We start from the raw sequence: 19,350 nt of genomic DNA on the forward strand, positions 1-19,350 counted from the left end.
AATTTTACCAGCATCATAATAGCGGTGTGACATTAACATTGACATTGACATTAATGTACCTCTATCCACCAGGAAATCACGAGCACGCAAGTCCTCCACTCGACCCTGAACGTGGAGTCCAAGGTCACGGACACAGTCCCGGAGAAGGTGGCTGCCATCGAGGAGTACCTCTACAAGCCCTTCTCCGTCGGAGAGAACGGCGCCAGAGCGAAGGTCCACACCAAACTGACCCTCACCAACACTGCTGCTCACAAGGGCTCACTCAGTAAGTTGAAATTTCACTTTAGCTGAAGTAATTTAAAAAGTAAAGTCCACTTCGTAATTTATCGAAATTGAACTCTTTCGATCCGGAGGTTCATAAAGCACACAAAATTAACTTTAGATCAATTTACAATCATAAATTAACATGTAGACACATTGGTTACCATCACCTATAGATAGTTCCCTCCATAGCAAGTGGACAGATTCCCAACTGGACAGATTCTCTGGTGGACGGATTAGCAACTACTGGACAGGACATGTACAGTCCATAACATAACGACAACCTCCTGTACAGTCGTTTGTGTACGACCAGTAGCATGGAGATACCCCTTGCAACGTCTTTCAAGAAATGAAAAAATTAGAACTGGAACGGCCTGAAAAGATTGGGTTTCTTCCATCGATACCATGACATTTGTCAGAACCAAAGCTGACACAGCTTACAAAATGTGTTGCTTCATGGTGACTCTTCCATTCCAGACCCCAAATGCTCGCAGCGCCGCACCATAATGTTCGAGACGCCGCACGAGGAGGCCGGCAAAAGCAACGCCAACGCCGTGCACGCCGCCGTCAGAGACACCGCCAAGGCCGTCGCCAGCGAGGCCAGCTCCAAGTCGGCTGGACAGTTCGCTCAGCTCATTAGGGTAGGTCTTACAACTAATTCAAATCTTCTCATTGCCGTTATCAATGAGGAGCTGGCCTAAGTTCGGTCTAAGTGCTGGACAGTTTTTTCAATTCATTGGGGTTCACTTTAACTTTTCAACAAAATCATCAACTTTCTTCATAACTTTGCGCTACTTGCTAAAGTATTCTTCGTCATTACCAGCTTGGTGCAAACAAAAAACTGGTATTTAATCTATGATTTTTTCCTTTCAGATCATGCGTTCCGCTAATAAAGACGACTTACTGAAGGTGTTCAACCAAGTCAAGGGCAACAATGTTGAAAAGTACGTACCTATTTATTAAGTTTTCCAAATGTGTAAAAACTGTAGTTTCCTAAATGCCTTCTCTATGTTATTTAATTTAACTCTTGCAAATTCATAATTACTGCACTGCAGTGTTCAGATGAAGAATTAGTTCAAGAGCAAATCAAATTTATGTTTGTAAGAGTTTCTATTAGCACTACATAAGTCTGGAATTAGTCGACCATTTCTGGAGTAGAATGAAGGGGCTTCTTCTTCCATGATGTTCTTACTTCTTCAAACTGCATAAACTACTTCTTCTCCAGGCGCGTCTTCCTGGACGGTTTGTTCCGCGCGGGCTCCGGGGCCAGCGTTGAGGCGTCCGTCAACATCCTGAAGCAGGGCCAGCTGTCCAACCTGGAGGAGGAGGTGTTCTACCTCACCCTCGCTGGAGCGAGACACGTCAACAACGAAGCTGTCAAGGCTGCTGCTGTAAGTTCAATTTTTCTTTAAAAAGCTAGGTACTTGCAAAAATTATGTGTTTTACGAGTTTTTTTATGCTGTCTAGCCTTGCCACCTTGCAAAACAACTATGCCATGAATTGATAGGTATAATTATTGTGGAGTAGTATAATACCAGTCGAGTAAGTTTTACAAATTGCAATCGTTCAATGCAGTGACTAAGACGCTTCTCATTATGTTGTTAAAGTTTTCGTAAAGAAGTTCACATAGACATAAATTCATTAACTGTGGCATCGTGTATTATAATGGAAGTGATTTCTCACAAATTATTTTATCCATAACAGCACCAGCTAGTTGTCCCAACTATTGGTAGAGCAAGCTATATTTGGGACGTGTATAAGTGCCCTGAAAAATCCCACATAATTATAAAGAATTTGAATGTATCGGAAACTACCTACCCAAATCTGCAACTTAATATTGAAGTCATCAAAATAACCGCGTTTCTTCCTTCAGAGCCTCATCGACCGTCCGCAATCCAACAAGAAGGTGTACATCGGCCTGGGAGCACTGGCCGGCGTGTACTGCCGCAACCACGACTGTCACTCCGGGAAGTCCAGCGGCGTCGCCGAGCTCAGCCAGAAGTTCGGCGCCAAGCTCAACTGCAGGGCCAAGGACAAGGCTGCTGAGGATGAGGTTTGTTGCTCTTACTGCATCATTTAGTTCCCACTTTCTTGTGGTATCTTGGACGAGGTTTGTTGTTCTTACTGCATCATTTATATTAAACTTTCTTGTAGCATCTTTTTTGCGGGCTACAACTTCAACTAGAGATTAACTGTTGACATCTATCAACAAACTGATGTATCAGTACATAAATGGTTGGGTCGGTATCCTAACTTCCAGCATTTTTAGCAATAAAGACTTTGTATTGATTCTTAGTTAATATCATTTGAAATTTTCGTAAATTATGTTTTCCTCATACTAAAGAACTAACCCATGCCAACCGGGACAAACTTGACATTCATTGATTGAGTTTTTATTTGTATCCTGGCTACACAGGAGTTGCAGCGGTGGGAACAAGAAGTGGGAATAGTCCCATAGCCCATGCTACCCCAAAAAGCAGCCTTTTAAGACTGCTCCAAATTTCAAATCTGTCTACTATTAAGGCTGTACAACTTCTGACCCCTCATCCTCTTCCAGGCCGTGTTCATCCTGAAGGGCATCCGCAACATCCGCCACCTGGAGGACAGCTTGATCGACAAGGTGGTGCGCTGCGCCTCCGACGCCGGCGTCAAGCCGCGCGTCAGGGTCGCTGCTCTCGAGGCCTACCTCGCTGACCCTTGCTCTGCTAAGGTAAGAATAATATCACGTAGGTTTTCCTGGTCAAATATAAAACCAAAAGGAAAGGTTCTGTATTGGCTAAAAAAGAAATAGAAAATATTTATTGTCCTTTTGGACCTTAATCTTTTGCTGTTCTTCTTGGATCAAACTTAGAAAGAAATGATCGTTTTTGAATAAGTACTTTTATTTATTCAGAAGGGCCTCCGATTACTTGAAAGCTTAATATGATCCGTAAATAAATGGTTCCTCATAAGATAGCTTTTAACACGGGAATTCACGTGAAGTACCTTTCTATTGTAGACCAAAAAGTACGCAAGCAAAGCCGCGGACAAAACTCCAAGCTTAAAACGCTCGTGTTCATTCTCCTTTGAAATAATTGCGAGAGTAAAATAAAATCGGCAGCCATTATGCATTACTACCACATCAGCTAAAGCCTCAGTATTAAAAACGTTCCTCTAACATTTATTTTCCAACAGCTCAAGAAGTCTGCCCTGGACATAATGAAGAATCGCCAGCTGGACTCCGAGATCAGGATCAAGGCGTATCTCGCCGTCATCGGCTGCCCCTGCGGAGGATCAGCCAACGAGATCAGCAAGCTCTTGGAATCCGAGCCAGTGCACCAAGGTTTGTACATAAACTAATCACTATGGCATCTTGTGTAGTTGTATGCTCTATGTTGCCACAAAATGTCCAGTCTGATGCGGTCGACCGTACTTTGTTGTAAACTAAAAAGGAGTTACATCCCTGAAGATATCAAGACTAGACCAGCAAAGGTCTGGATTTTGCAATTATTGTGTCTCATTTTATAACGACGCAAAAGAGGTGTGTTATAAATTTGACGTGTCTATCTGTGGCTGTGTAGCTGACCGATAGATATTGATGCGGTTATTTTTCAAATTAAAAGATTATGTAATCGAAATTACACCTACTTACCTCTAGTACAGCATTTTCAAGATCTTTTCTAGTTGATAAGAAGACGAGGTCAATTTCCGCAGATCAGGGTTATTTAAAAATTTTCTTAGTATTTATTTATGTTTCTTTTGTCTCTTTCCAGTCGGCCGTTTCATCAGCACGTCCATCCGCCACATCCGTGCGTCCACCAACCCCGACAAGAAACTCGCGCAGCTCCACTACGGACTCATCCGTCCACCCACGAAGTTCAACGTTGACGACAGGTAAGACGACCGAGTGGACCACAGGACTAATCTTAGGTATAATCATCATCATAATCATTTCAGCCACAGGACGTTCATTGCTGAACATAGGCCTTCCACAATGATTTCGATAATGATCGGTTGGTTGGCGTCCAACGCCTTCCTCTCCTTTCTGAGATCTTGTAATCGTTCCTTTTCTTTTAGACTTTTTCTAACTCTGATATCATTATTTTCTTGGATGGTAAATGCTGAAGTCACTTACAACCCTAGAGTGCCAGACTTTATTAGGTCACCTTTAGTGTTCCACATTGAAATCAACTCCATCATTTCTATGTCGAAAGAATAAACCTCTGCAACCCTAAAACCATCACCGATTTCTTGCATTTAAAGAAAACTGAGCTAGCCAATTACTGCAGCTAAGGTCACAAAACAATCGACAAACATAGGTAAAGCAACCAGCGAAACATTTTCTTGGAATTAAACATATTTTTTTCCCAGGAAATACTCCTTCTACCGCGAGGCTTCCTTCAACGTGGACGCCCTCGGCCTGGGAGGCAACGTGGAGGAGACCGTCATCTACTCGCAGGACTCCTTCCTGCCAAGGTCTGCCAGCCTGAACCTGACTGCTGAACTCTTCGGACACAGCCTGAATGTCCTTGAGGTAAATAAATTGTCGAACAGTTTGAACAGCATTCTTTCAAAATTCCTATCATCTATTTGGATAAGGTTAATTCAGTCAAAGCAGTCAACAGTCGACTAAATATGTATATATAGAAAAGAGTCATGGTCCATCTGTCCATCACATTAATTCCAATCCCTAGGATTTATGGGGTAGTGATCAGAGAATTATAATCAGTCTATTAAAATACAGACTGTATAGGAGTTAAAGCAAATAAATTGTAACTCCTATAAGTAGACTAATCTGGAGTATGATTTTCATAGGTTGGAGGTCGTCAAGGCAACCTCGACCGCGTCGCTGAGCACATCTTCGGCCCGAGGAGCATCTTCCGCACCAAGAAGCCCCAGGACATCTACGACGAGCTCAAAAAGACCTACGACGACACCAAGAAGGAAACCCAAGCTCACCTGTCCAGAGGCCGCCGCTCGGTCAAGGTTGACGTCGACAACTTTGACAAACACGTAAGTTTTATAGAAATTCAGCATTTATTGTGATATGTTCGCAAGGAGCTCGTCAAGACGCTGGTCTTCCACGAACACCGAACTGGCCTGAAACTACTGACTTGAGATGTTCTGACTTGACTGTCATCAAGCTAAATATTGTGGCAAACATTTTACCGGACAAACTGGTACAAATTCAGATTTTTCATGATTGTTTTCCTTTCAGTTGAAAGAAGAGGCTGAACCCTACAACAATGAGCTGGAGCTGGACGTATACCTGAAGCTGTTCGGAACTGATGCTTTATACCTCTCCTTCGGAGACGACAAGAGCTTCGACTTCCACCAGTTCATCCAAAAACAGCTGCAATTCGGAGATGGAGTTTTGAATAAGTTGAAGAACTTCCAGGTAACAAGGCTTACCTATATGTTTAAAACTTGAACAAAATAGTCGTAAAACAAATTCAATTTTTCATCTTTAGCTATCTTTCTCACTCATTTACTTTTTTTTTTCCAGCACGAACTCCGCTCTCATCTTCTGTTCCTTGACGCCCAACTGACGTACCCCACCTCCACCGGTTTCCCTCTGAAACTTAACCTTGTCGGAGCAGCCACCGCCCGCGTCGACATCGGCGCCAACGTCGACGTCCGCCAGATCCTCAAGTCCCCCCAGAACGCCAAGGTCGACATCAAACTCGTGCCAAGCTCTGACATCGAAATCGCCGGAATCCTCCAAATCGATGCTGACGTTGTTTCCACCGGTCTCAAAGTCGTCACCAACCTCCACTCCTCGACTGGCGCCCACGTCATCGCTCAAGTCTTAGAAAATGGCAACGGTTTTGACCTCCAACTTGGCTTGCCCATTGAGAAGCAGGAGATCCTCACTGCGTCTCACGACTTGGTGTACTTCACTGCTGAGAAAGGACAGCCCGAGACACACGTCGCTTTGAAGACTGGCGCTGAAAGGAAGGACTACTCTGGATGCTTCGACCAGCTGTCTGGTCTCCTGGGCCTGACGCTGTGTGGAGAACTATCTGTGCCATTCTCAATTTCTGGTTAGTAATTATTTAATAATACTTAGTTACCTACTAAGTAATATACCCCACTAGTTAATGCTTTTCGAAGAAGCTAAAGGCGGTCTTCACGAGACAGGCTCGCCTAGTGTAGGTACCAAAATTCACTTTGCAAAAAACATTGTGTGCCTATTGCTTTTTATCAATTCTGATACACATTTTGATACAATTGATGTAATTTTTTTCGTTGTAGGACCTGATGCCCAAGCTTCCATCTCCAGCTTCTTCTCTCGCTACCCTCTGACTGGAGTCTCAAAGGTCAAGTTGGTGCTGGAAAAGAACGATCTCCGTGGATACCACGTCAAAGGAGTTTACCGCGTGACCAATGACAGACGCAACTTTGAACTTCTGTTCGAAGCTGAAGGATCGAAGAACCGCCGCACCCAAATCACCGGAGAGCTCGTAGCCAACCTACACGAAAAGACTGTCATCTTGTCTCTGGATTCCCCTATTAAGAAGGTGCACGGACAAGTGTCTCTGTACACCAAGCCTTCTGAGTATGCTCTCGTCCTCAAGGGCAAGTTAGACAATGATAATTATTACGGTAAGGCTGGATTCAGCGTTCAAGGCGATGAGCGTCGCAGTGTGTTCAGGCCAGTCGTTGAATACGAAATGCCGCAACAAAATGGCAAGAAATCCCTTAAGATTGACGGTGAAGTGATCAGGGAAAACAATCAACAGTCGACTAAATATACACTGCAAGGAGTCAAGGTCCATCTGCCAAATGCCAAGGACGCCGTCGATGTAAATGGACACCTGAGCACCAATCCTCAAGGAATAGACTTGGACCTGAAGGCTAAGCAGGGAGAATACAACTGCCTCTTGGGAGTCAATATAATCGGCCACGATTTCAAGGCTGAGTTCCAGAACAATTTGAACCCAGTGATTAACTTCAGATTGAATGGACACGTGGAATATGTTCGAAATGAATTGGTATGTAGTTTTGGACCCCTACATTTAGAAATTAGTTTAAATCTTATTATTTTTACTAATTATTGTTCCTAGACTATACTCTACTCTACTTTACCTGTGTTTTAGATCCGTCATGACTTCGACCTCACATACGGTGGAGACCTGCGTGACCCCAACAGCCGCGTCATCTTCAACCAACTGCTGAAGACTCACTACAAGAGCCCCGAGCAGTTCAACGTTATCACTAAGAACAAGTGTGAGTACCTACTAGTTGATTGTTTACTTTACAAGTTGATAGTTATAATAAATTAAACGCCGTAACACAAAAAATTGCTATAAAATATGAAGAAGTCTTCTTATGTTCCAAAATTAATGTATCCTTTTCTTTCAGTTGAAATCCTCGCTCTCCCGCTGAAACTCCAGGTCGATGGTGAAGCTGACCCGAAGAAACTGGACGTAGGAATCAAGGGTCAATACTTTGACAAGCACGCAGGATTAGAACTCGAGGCAAGGACCCAGATTAAAAAGCCTGGTGACTACCACGTTAAGATGTCTGCCGAATTTGACAAACAAGGCATCGAGGTTCTCTCCAAGAGGGATATTATCAACCCTGACAAGTCTAACTTCGAAAACTACATCCAGATCAAGAATATTGGCAAATACGAGCTCTCTGGAGTTGTGCTGCACAAGAACAGGCCGAACGACAGGAACATTGGAGCCATCGGTCACCTGAAGGTCACTGCTAGTGGAAAGAATGAAGACATCAAGTGAGTACTTAATATTTAATAATACTAGTTTAATAATAAAATTACAATGTATTTTTTCTCTGTCTTTCTTAAACAAAGACATTCGCTCGAAAAGGATAAGACTATATTTTTGAAATGCCAGACCCCGAAACAGCAATGCCGTTTGCGGCGGGAGCCGACACGTAGACCTTAGCGCTAAATACCGAGCACTTGAGGGGATTTAAATCATAATTGTGATATCCAATCAAAAAATTTTACATCTGACATTTTCAAAGAGCAAAATACACTTTACAAATCAATTTTTCTATAGATTCGACGTTGGAATGATCGAGAACAACAAACTGTACTCGTCGCACGCCAAGATCACGTACTCCAAGGGGGATCTCCTGGACTACCTTCTGAAGGTCACTCGCGGAGCCAACGCCAGCGGACAGCTGAAGTTCATCCTGAAGGACACGGTCGCTGCTAACGGACAGTTCAAGGTCTCCGACGGAGACGGCAAGGGCAACGGAATGATCATTGTTGATTTCAAGAAGGTGAGTGAAAACATTTCTGAAGAATTTGCAATTAATATCATTTGAATGTGAGACAAACTTTGAGATACGGGACTACTGCAACTCCTGCGTAGCCAGGATCTACAGCTTGACCGCCAACAAAAACCCAATCATAGAAGATCAAAATTGTCCCGGAAGAAAGTTACTGTCATTGGACGCGCAACGAAATTAATTAGAAGAACATAGGAGTTTGAAGTTAAGGTTCGACTTCCCTCCAGTGTACACTGCAAACTTTGAGATAGAGGAGATGCAACTGTTTTTTAAGAAGTGTATTTAGCTGAATGGTTGACGGAATCAGTGAACGAACCATCTTTTAACTGCATAAAACCTATTAACCTAATCTTATCAGTCATGTGATCAAATCGGTTTATATTGAATAATTCCAGTCATGTTTTAACTTACTTTTATCTTCCAGTCTCAACGCAAACTCAAGGCCGATGTGAAGTTCGTAGCCAAAGAGCCGGTGTTCAACGCAGACATCGACATCTTCCTCAACTTCGAAAAAGACAACAACGACAAGATCCACTTCACCACCAACACCAAGAGCACCGCCAACTTTGTTGACACCAAGTAAGTCGTCAACAAGACCGACACTTTTATACCTGTAATAAATAACGATGCGTGCTTAAGTAAAGCAGCAAATCGAACGCACAGCGTTGAATAGATCTCTGTGTTTGTGTGTGACCCTGTGCGTCCACGCGCCCTGTGAGACCTCATAATCTATCCGACGACCTCATAAAGGCAACAGGAAGGCGCTGCCAACCGGTCATCAAGTCATTAGGGGAGGCCTATGTGTAGCAGTGGACGCCCTATGGCTGAAATGATGATGATGAATCTATGGTTAAATGCTTCTTTGTCTTTATTGCTTTACCTATAGACCTTTATATGACTACCGTACGATCGGGCTTGGAGATGACAATGCCAAATATAGTATTGGGTTGAACTTTTTATGGGAAAATGGTAGTAGGTACAATAAGCATAAAGTAAGATTATATTATTCCTATCCAGCCACCGTGGTACTACTCAAATTTGTTTGGAACTGAGTACCTATTAAAAATGCTGGTTGGTAAAATGTATTATTCCTTAATTTTGGACATAGCGTTCCTTAAATTGGAAGTCGTCATCAGCCAGTCAGTACCAGTACCATACAAAATTGACTGGAAAAAATTCTTCCAAAAAAAGACCACCCATCCAAAATCGGCTAAGAAGAAAGAAGTTTCTTCAGCACCTTCACCAGTAACTAACGCATCATCCTTTCAGGAATAAGTTGGAGTACGGCGGCAAGAAGGCTGAGGTCAACGTCCGTGCCGAGGGCTCGCTGGAGGGCAAGTCCCACGCCAACGTGGAGGTCGTGCTGCCCACCGAGAGGTGCCTGAGCCTGAAGGTCGACAGGGACATCGCCTCCAAGGACAACGTGAGTGTTCTTCTGACAGAAAACATCTTTTCTCTTTCATATGCGTAGTTTTACGTCTCCTGTGTTCCCTGTGATAGCAAATATCATAAGGGTTAAAAGCCACGATAGCTGAACGGTGAAGGGGACGGACTGGCCGACTCGAGACCCGAGGAACGCGGATTCGAATCCCACTCGTAACACAAGCATATTTAGCTTACCACGAGGGACTTACGGAGCTATTTTTTTAAATAATGGTTCTGTTATTCACGCTTAAATAGAATAGGTACAGTCTTTTTTCGAAAATATCATTTTTGAACAGCATTTAACTCATGCTCAGAGCATAGTAACTATACCTATGTTATTATTACTAAAAAAATAATTTACTATAAAGAAATGCAATTTTAAAGAGCCTGGCTTCTATCTTCACAAAAGTGTAAAATAAATTATTTCTCTTCCCCTTTTTTAATTTCAAACAAACTGTCCTCTCCTAGGTTGCAAAAGTCGCTTCCTAGCGATAATTCCGTCCAAATATGCCATCATACTTTCTAAATTGTTTGCAATAAAAATTCCACCATGTTCAGGTATACAACGGCAACATCGAGGTGGTCTTAGCTGACGCGGAGAAGCGCGGCGCTGCGGCTTCCAAGATCGCTTACAAGGGCAAGATTGTGAACAGCGACGTCGACAAGGGCTTGTACCACTACGAAGGACAGGTGGACCTGGCTCTGAAGAACGGCAAGAACCTGCAGAACCAGTTCATTCTCAAGAACAGCCCTAAGGACGACAAATACAACTTCTACTTCAAGGTAATACTTCACAGCAACCATATTAAAACGGATTTTTCAGTTCCACTTTTAGGCTGGTAAATGAAACGATTCTATTGATTCTTAACAAACACACCCCTCGCTACGCATCCTGCACATCTCTGGTGGAAACACAGCCTTAATGACTCCATTTATCTCGCAATAAAAAAAATTCACATCTATTTCCACCAACAAAGAGTCTACAGAAAATGACGAAGAAGGCAAAAAAAGTAAAAATTATTCCTGAAATTTTGTCTGTCACAAAAAAAGTTATCGCACGCGTCTCTTTCTGAATAAACCGGGATGAAAACTATCCTATTTCCTTTTCCGGGACACAAATTGCATCAAAATCAATTCAGTTGTTTTGGTGTGAAAGCGTAACAGACAAACAGCTATAGACATACCTAGTTGCATTCGCATTTATAATATTGGCAGGGATCTAACAAGGACTTTAACTTCCAGAGCGACTTGACCGGCAACCTGATTCCGCAACCAGCGTCGCTGTTCACCAACGTGGTGTACAACCAGACGTCCACCGCCTTCTACGACAACAACGTGCAGATGAAGGGCAACTACGGAAACGACTACGCCTTCGAGGTCACTGATGTCTTCCAAGTCCTGAGTAACAAGTGAGCTGGTTTTTCTATATTATAAAACTCAAAGGTGACTGACTGACTGACATAGTGATCTGTCAACGCACAGCCCAAACCACTGGACGGATCGGGCTGAAATTTGACATGTAGCTATGTTATGACGTAGGCATCCGCTAAGAAAGGATTTTACGAAACTCCACCCCTAAGGTGGTAAAATGGGAACCACGTGTACGAAGTCGCGGACGGCCGCTAGTAAGTATTTGTATAAATCTTTAAATACAAGTCTATTTTCAGTTTTCAGTTTATTCGAGCTATGTAGACCTAAGATGTGCGCCGCGATAAGCGGCTATCACGGCATTTTATAGATTTTGCCCATACATTTTGAAGTCGATAAATTATATCACGGCGCGCATCCTAGCCCAGATGGGAACTGGATAAAAATGGAGCTTAATATAAAACAAATATGCATACCCTGTAAGATAAAGAAACCTAGTAAAAATTCCTGCTGAAAGCCTGAATAAAGTGCCCTATGGTAGGTATTATTTGCAAAAGATTTCTTACACAGAACAAGGCAGGCGCAATGAGTGAGATGGGACCTGATGTTGGGACTCGTTGGCGCTCTGGAAAGGGCAAGTTACTGAATACATGATTTAATTTGCTAAAATGTTTGTTTTTTTTTCAGGTACGTCGAAGACTTTGCCGTCACCGTGCGTCTGCCTTTCGAGAAGGCGCATGACATCAAGTACGTCTCGAACGTTCTCTTCGTGGAGTCTGACAAAAAGGAAACCGAGGTAATGATACAAATAAAGCTTTTTGATTGGTGTATTTTGGGTACCACGAACTATTTGGCTCTGACTGTACGCTTACTATATATTTTTTGTTTTGTGAGCTTATTTGAGACCTACTAGGCATTGCAACTGCGAAAAAAATCGCCAGAGCAAAAGGAATCGGCGGAAAATGCTGCAGATCTTCTAAAATTGTGCCATTTATATTTTAAAACTCTACCATTTTTCATGTACTGCTTCCATTATGATCTTAAAACTAGAACCACTAGCTAGAACATAAGGGGCCTTGTTGGATACGGGATTAAAAAGTGGTGTTTCGTTCGTGTCAGTTTTGTGCAGTTTATAATAAAGATTATCCATCTATACAAGCTGCATCTTTCTGCTTCTTCACCCATTTTATAATGAAACCGTTTATTCCCCACCAGTACACCATCGTGGAGTACGTGCAAGTGAACGCCGAGCAGTACAAGATCGAGACCAACGGCAAGTTCGGCCTGAAGGAGGGCTACGGCAAGGCCAAGGTCGTGGTCCCGCACAACGACCCCTTCATCCTTGAGGGCAACTACGAGGTCTACCAGGACGGTAGGTGTCTTGACTTCATTGCTTTTCGTTCGTTTCAGCCAAATGACGTCCACTGTTGGACAAAGGTCTTCAAGGATTTCCACAACGACCGATCCCAGGTGCTTCCCGCGACCTTCACCTTTTTTATTGTCTTTCATCATCATCATCATCCTTTCAGCTACAGGGCGTCCATTGCTGAACATAGGCCTGCCGTTGTTGTTTATTGTCTTTATTATATTGTAACGCACGGTTACTGGGGAAGCCAAAGCTCAGTGTTTTTGTATGATATCGAATCGGGAATAAGATCTATAAACGATTAAAGTCGATGACATGATCCGACGAATAACAAACTGAAGTGGCAATTGGCAGGATCTGGATGCCACCAGCAAGCGTAGCGTGTGATCATCATCATCAGGTAATCTCCACAACAGTTGGACAATCTTAATTTACCAGGCAAAATCCCTTTTGCCACATTACTCTCCACATTGGTGATTTCCACAACCGTTGGACCCTCTTGATTTACTAGGCAAAATCACGGTAATACTATCATACAGTATTGTAACTTCATATAAACGGACGAAACGCGAGCTTTCCTTCGAAATTCAAATCTCGGTATGCGCTCGACATGCAAAAGTCGGGGGTGTCGCGAATGTGCCACAGTAATAAACTGACGATGTGTTGTTTTGTAAACAGTAAGTGTTGTTTTTATAAAAAATAATTAAAAGTACCTATTTATACAGGGTGTTAGGTAAATGGGCTTATAAGCCGACACTAGCCCATATTAACATTGTATGTAAATGGTATGATGTAGTCAGTGATATCATATATTTTTTTAATTTTCATACAAAATAAAATTTATAAAATCAGATTTGTATGAAAATTAAAATTATTAAAATGCTGATATAAAATTTCTGACTTCACCATACCATTTATATGCACACGTTAACATGGGCTAGTGTCTGCTTATAAAACCATTTACCCAACACTCTGTATAATAAATCAAGCATTTTGTACGCCTCGGTCGAGCATACATTTTACGGTCGCAAATTTATAAAATTTGTTACTAAATCTTAACACAAATATTTATTTTTTTAGTTAAATCTACTAATGACAAGACAACATGCCTTTTTATCCTATTTCATTCACAAGGTATTTTGTTTGTCAAAATAAAATAAAAAATTACAATCACAAAATACACTCACAAAACTAGATAGAAAATCTAAGTAGGCAGATAGTGAAAATAGGGTCTGCAGGTGGGCAGCCCTATCGCATGTTGTCATAGTATGACGTACCGCTCGGCTGTTGACATTTATTTAAAAAAATATGGCCGAGTTGGAATACTGTATAGATAGTATTACCGTGGCAAAATCCTTTTTGCTGCATTACTTTGGCCAGACAGTTTGGGGAAGCCTGCATATTTCTCCCTCAGTGAAGAGTGTCTAGCTAATATTCTAGCATTCTATTTCTTTCATATTCATCAATTGCTCCACACCTCCGCAGACAAAAACACCCACTTCAAGGACTACGTGAAGGCCCACCTTAAGACCCAATACGGTAAGGGCAAGACCGTCTCCGTGGAACTTGAAGGCAAGTCGGGAGCGCCCAAGTGGTACAACCTCGGCCTCAAGCTGAAGGCCCCGCACTACCCGCAGTTGAAATCTCTTGTGCTGGACGTTTCCACCTCTGTAAGTATATTTAGCTCGTTACTCAGTAATGTCTGTTAGATTTTATTCATTCATTGCTCAAGAGCTTTGTTCTTGTCGGAGGAGTGATTTCAAGATCTGTCTGAACTCCGCTTCTTCAATCAACTTTACCTACTGTCATTGAAGACTTTAAAAGCTAAGCTATAAAACTTTGCAGTTAAAAACCTCCCTTGTTTAAGTATAGTTCTTGCAACTCACGAGACGAGTGAGCTTTACTTGTGTGTGTAGGTAAGTACCTACCTACGTACACGCACATAACGATAGTGTAATGTCTATCAAAACTTTTGAAAAACGATCAGTAGCGAGCCACCACACATGTAAAGCTCACTCGCCTTCATGAATTGCAACAAGTACAGCAGACTCTCAATTTAGTGACTGGATCTAATTACTCTCTCAGGTTTTACTTAAAGCTGTAACCTCTTTGCCTGATCATCACTTATTAGATGAGATGCAGGCTAAGGCACCTTTGAAGGTTAATTTTGTTCGACGTCCACTGTTAGACAAAGGTTAAAAAAAGGAAAATGTTTAATTAATGTTTTGTTCAACAGTCTCACACCCCTGACTCGCTGAACTCTCTGATCATGATCGACGTCAACGATGGACTCGCCGACAAGTACGAGTTCAACGTGGTCTACTCCAAGGTCAACCCCATGGTCGAGTACCACCACTATGTGCCCACCAACGCTCCCAACAAGCCTAAGGACAACAGGTAAGAAGACAAAGACAATGGCTCTCCTTCTAGCGCAGTCGGGTAATAAATACTGATTAATCCGTGGACCAAGATTTGGGGGTACACAATTTCCTTTTAGCAGCAGGTTCAAGCCACATTTAAACACTTCTATTTGACCCACGTTTAAATAATCTAAAATATTACATGAATCAAATCCACAAAGCCATTGTGCTTTTTTTAGAAAAAAATATATGATTCAGGTTAATATAAAAAGTAAATCACTAATACTCCCGTTAGCCCCTCGTACTAAGTAAGCTAAATAATATGCTTGTATCACAAGTGAGCTCACCATAAAAAAGTTTACTTAAAATAAAATGAAAAAATAGGAGTAAAACCTGTATCATTTCTAACGTCAGAAGATTATAGTTCAATTATTTTTAATCAGCATTCATTAAAACAATCTTCATCTTCCCCAGGGTCCTCATCAAGGGCTCCCACCTCAGCTCCACCCAAGGCAAGGTCGAAGTGAAGATCGAGAACATTCGCGAAGTGGATCTAGACGCCGTCGTCGAAGGCAACGTCCAGAAGGACAACGTGGCCTTCAAACTGGTTGCCAACTCACAGAAACTGGGCTTGAAGAACTACAAGGTGGACATCTCCAGCAAGGACGCTGGCAGCGGCAAACGGTTGGAGTTCCACGCTGAAAATGACAACAAGAACGTTCTAAGTGGAAGGTAAGGAATCAGCATACAGCAGTTTAACTTTCCCTGGGGACAATCATGATTGGTTGGGTTTTTATTGGCGGTCAAGCTTTAGATCCTGGTTACACTGGAGTTTCAGCAGTGGAAACGAGAGGTGGGAATAGTCCCGTATACAGCAGTGTTCTTTATCCATCGTCATTTTTTGGATCTTCTTCGATCTTTTTGCAGCAAACTTCTGCCAGAAGACTTATTATATACACGTGACCCAAATACAAACCCTTGAGATAGGTTCTAAAATCTATAAGTAGATGCTCCAGACTGGTTACTGGTCGTGTCTGAATTTAGTTCGTGATCCATTATTTCTCCTACTTCTAGTTTGAAATCAAGACAAGAAGAACGTCTAATTGCTCCCATGTTTTCTTGCAGCACTTCGTTCATCAGCAAGCAGGAAGGCCCCAAGACCATCATCGAGGGCTCAGGCTCCGTAAAGGTCAAGGAAGAACAGAAGTCCGCCAACTTCAAGTACATCCGCACTGTGCTCACCGAAGGCAACGAGCAGGGCATTGAGGTGAGAAAGAAATACTTTGAAAATTGCCTTGATCTGGTGGTTCTTGTTACGTTTTCTTAAATTTGATAAGAGTACTGTCATCAAAACCTTTTCATCGTACAAGGTAACAGAAATATTCAAAAGAATATTACATTAGATTATTACAATAGAGACAAGTAGGTATAACTATAACGCTTAAGTGAGTGGGTTCGTGCGGTAATGGAGGGGTTAAGGTAAATAAACAAAGTTGCTGAAGCACAGACATATGAAGTCACACTTGACGTAGAAAACACCCTTCCGTACTGCTCCACTACCACTACTCAGCTAAACGTTATACCTGTAACAAGAAGGCCCTTCCTTCTTGTTTTGAGGAAGCCCCTTTCTTTTCTACTTGCTTTAAGTAAATGAATACTCAAGCTCTAATCTCTTATCACACAGACCTTCCTAAACGTGGCCATCGGAGAGCGCAGCTACGTCGCCGAGTCGCGCGTCACCAACGTCGAGTACAAGACGTCCTACGTCTACTGCGAGGAGAAGAAACAGTGCGCCAACGCCGAGTTCCACTCCAAACTGAACCTCCAGAGTAAGTATCAATGAAGTGGATGAGCGTAGGGAGATAGCGTTAAAAATGTTTTATTGTCATTGTAGTAACTTGTGATTCTGAGATCAATTTGAAATTAGTGAACGTTAGATCAATTTGGTGGAGAGTTGATGACTTGTCGAATATGATTAGATTACTATTGTAACCTATTAACCCACTAGCCTTGTCTTCATGACATTCCAATAAACTATCGAAATAATGTAAAAAGTGGTCGTGATGATTTTTACAATTTTTTTTCTATTTAGTGATTAGTAAACATTCCATTATAAGGTCATCTAGTCTTAACCACAGGAGTAACGACCCTCTCCATTTTACGAGAGGCAAATAGATTTGGGTTACCTTCCCCACTCTACCAGGTGGGTTGGGGAGACCTGATGTTCGCTTCCTACCTTTACTCCGATAGCTCAGTAGCCCAAAAAGTGCCATGGGTCTTCGATAGTCTACAGCAGTGTTTTTCAACCTGTGGGTCGCGAAGCCTCTATCCCCTATAGAAGCTTCGCGACCCCCCAGGGGGTCGCAAGGAGTCGTAAAAACTACCTCAGTTAAAAAAACAATAAAGTTTTATAGATAGAGTTGTATGGATTGAAAAAAATCGGTAACAACAACATCTTTGTAACCCTTAAAATGCATGAAAAAAAAAAGCGAACGGTCGGGGGGTCTCAAAATATTTTTTCATACTAGGGGGTTGTGTCATGAAAAAGGTTGAAAAACACTGATCTACAGTAAATTAATTACGTATTATTTAGGACTAAACATTTCATTCGATACTTGTCTCCAGAACCAGGCGTGGCCCAGCACATAATCAACGTTGTGTTCGACCTGCGCAAGCTGGGCATCGCTCCGGAGTTCGGGCTCGAGATCAACAGCGAGATGTCGGAGTCCAAGCTGCCCCAGTACAGCCTCGACCTGCACGTCAACAAGGAGGACAGGAAGTACCACTTCCAGGTCTACAGCAAGCCTACTTATGGACGTGAGTTGGAATTTTGTTTGTTCATGAGATTATTTCGGAATTTCTATTGACTTTTTTAAACTTACTGCTTATTAATTGTTTACATGATAATACTGTTTTAAAGACATGAATTTACGTGGTCTTTTGAGATCGAAGGTATAATGTATAGCGGGCTGCAATTTTTTTAAACAGATGTCAGACGGCAGCATATCAGACTATACATTTTTATTGCAATATCAATCAATTCTATTATAACTACACAAGACAAGATGTCACAGCCCGAATTCACAAACGATGCTTGCTTAAGTGAAGCAGCAAATTGAACGCACAGCGTTGAATAGAGATCTGTGATTGGTTCGTGTGTCACCCTGTGCGTCCACGCGCACTGTGAGACCTCATAGCTGCATAGCAATGTTTGTGAACACGGGCGTTAATGTTTGCTTGTATCATAATTGGGTTCCCCTCAATAACTACTACGACGGGGTTCGAACTACCGACTCTCGAATCGGCAGTCTGACACTGATTATCGTTGCTATTGCTGTCTCAAAAATTTAACCAACAACTATTTTCCCCAGGCTTCCCCGCCGGCGTGGTCATTACGCTGCCGCACCGTGTGCTGGCCATCGAGGCTTTGGTGGCCTACCCCACCGACAAGGCGCTGCCGTTCCCCATCAAGGTAGGTGCAAATAGTAGACAAAAAGATCTATAAATTGCCAAAGTAGAAATTTGACAGCATACTGTTTTCTGTGATGATGTGCCTTTTCTATAACAAAAGTTATAAGTACGTTTTAAATTACTATAGGTAGTCTACGTTTGGGCAGCCCCTTAGAATCTAAGGCTTAGATGACTAAATGAGGGACTGCTTACGTTAACTCGTGGCAAAGCTGTATACTGATAAATTATTTCCTTCCCAGGCGGAGCTGTTCCTGCACCCCGACAAGAACCACCCACAACAAAAGTCCGGCGCGCGCTTCGTGTTCGACGTCACCGGCGACGAGAAGGCCCACGCCGCGCTCGCTGAGGTCGCCTTCAGCCACCCGAAACTTGGCAAGGTTTGTGGAACGACAGTTTAACTTCCCCCCGGACAAACTTGACCTTCACTGGTTGGGTTTATTGCCGGTCAAGCTGTAGATCTGGCTACACATGAGTTGCAGCATTGGGAATACTCCCGTACCTACTTAAAGGTTTGAGGAACTATGTTGTATTTCATTGAGCCACAGCACACATGCTAATTTTGGCATCGGCCATCGGTGATTTATCCGCTTTTTAGAAGATGAATGCAGAGACCACACATTCCACTTGAAAACGCTAAACGCGATTGAATCGCGTTTTGGAAGCTCGACAGGGCCACGTCCTTAGGTTTATTTTCAAAAATTTTTAACTAAAACTTTGAAAGACTGAGCTGCAAATAAATAAAATGAAGACAGAGCGATTGTTACAGAAGTTGTTCAAAGTTTTCTTTCTTAATCAGGTTTTTGGTCAGAAAATTCTCCATTTACCTCTTACAAGTTACAAAAAGCAGTAAGTATC

At 42.4% G+C, this 19,350-nt stretch overlaps 1 protein-coding gene across 1 annotated transcript in view; it reads left to right on the forward strand.

The window, feature by feature from the left end:
• The first annotated feature begins 55 nt into the window (after positions 1–55).
• apolpp (retinoid- and fatty-acid binding glycoprotein apolipophorin) overlaps positions 56–19,350 on the forward strand; it is a 34,735-nt gene continuing 15,440 nt past the window's right edge. The window contains exons 1-30 of the mRNA XM_028323592.1: positions 56–265; positions 739–902; positions 1,135–1,205; positions 1,487–1,652; positions 2,135–2,314; positions 2,819–2,971; positions 3,436–3,583; positions 4,014–4,134; positions 4,612–4,774; positions 5,056–5,253; positions 5,459–5,638; positions 5,747–6,284; positions 6,496–7,235; positions 7,341–7,470; positions 7,606–7,981; positions 8,271–8,496; positions 8,930–9,084; positions 9,775–9,928; positions 10,489–10,713; positions 11,173–11,339; positions 11,986–12,094; positions 12,514–12,670; positions 14,150–14,334; positions 14,901–15,061; positions 15,499–15,756; positions 16,150–16,291; positions 16,709–16,853; positions 17,650–17,841; positions 18,396–18,496; positions 18,735–18,872. Coding sequence (XP_028179393.1) covers positions 768–902; positions 1,135–1,205; positions 1,487–1,652; positions 2,135–2,314; positions 2,819–2,971; positions 3,436–3,583; positions 4,014–4,134; positions 4,612–4,774; positions 5,056–5,253; positions 5,459–5,638; positions 5,747–6,284; positions 6,496–7,235; positions 7,341–7,470; positions 7,606–7,981; positions 8,271–8,496; positions 8,930–9,084; positions 9,775–9,928; positions 10,489–10,713; positions 11,173–11,339; positions 11,986–12,094; positions 12,514–12,670; positions 14,150–14,334; positions 14,901–15,061; positions 15,499–15,756; positions 16,150–16,291; positions 16,709–16,853; positions 17,650–17,841; positions 18,396–18,496; positions 18,735–18,872 — 5,814 coding nt within the window. The 5' untranslated portion in view covers positions 56–265; positions 739–767. The remainder of the gene's footprint in view (positions 266–738; positions 903–1,134; positions 1,206–1,486; positions 1,653–2,134; positions 2,315–2,818; positions 2,972–3,435; positions 3,584–4,013; positions 4,135–4,611; positions 4,775–5,055; positions 5,254–5,458; positions 5,639–5,746; positions 6,285–6,495; positions 7,236–7,340; positions 7,471–7,605; positions 7,982–8,270; positions 8,497–8,929; positions 9,085–9,774; positions 9,929–10,488; positions 10,714–11,172; positions 11,340–11,985; positions 12,095–12,513; positions 12,671–14,149; positions 14,335–14,900; positions 15,062–15,498; positions 15,757–16,149; positions 16,292–16,708; positions 16,854–17,649; positions 17,842–18,395; positions 18,497–18,734; positions 18,873–19,350) is intronic.

This window comes from Ostrinia furnacalis, unplaced genomic scaffold (genome assembly GCF_004193835.3).
Source record: "Ostrinia furnacalis isolate ACB-3 unplaced genomic scaffold, ASM419383v2 OfSCF0657, whole genome shotgun sequence".
NCBI lineage: Eukaryota > Metazoa > Arthropoda > Insecta > Lepidoptera > Crambidae > Ostrinia > Ostrinia furnacalis.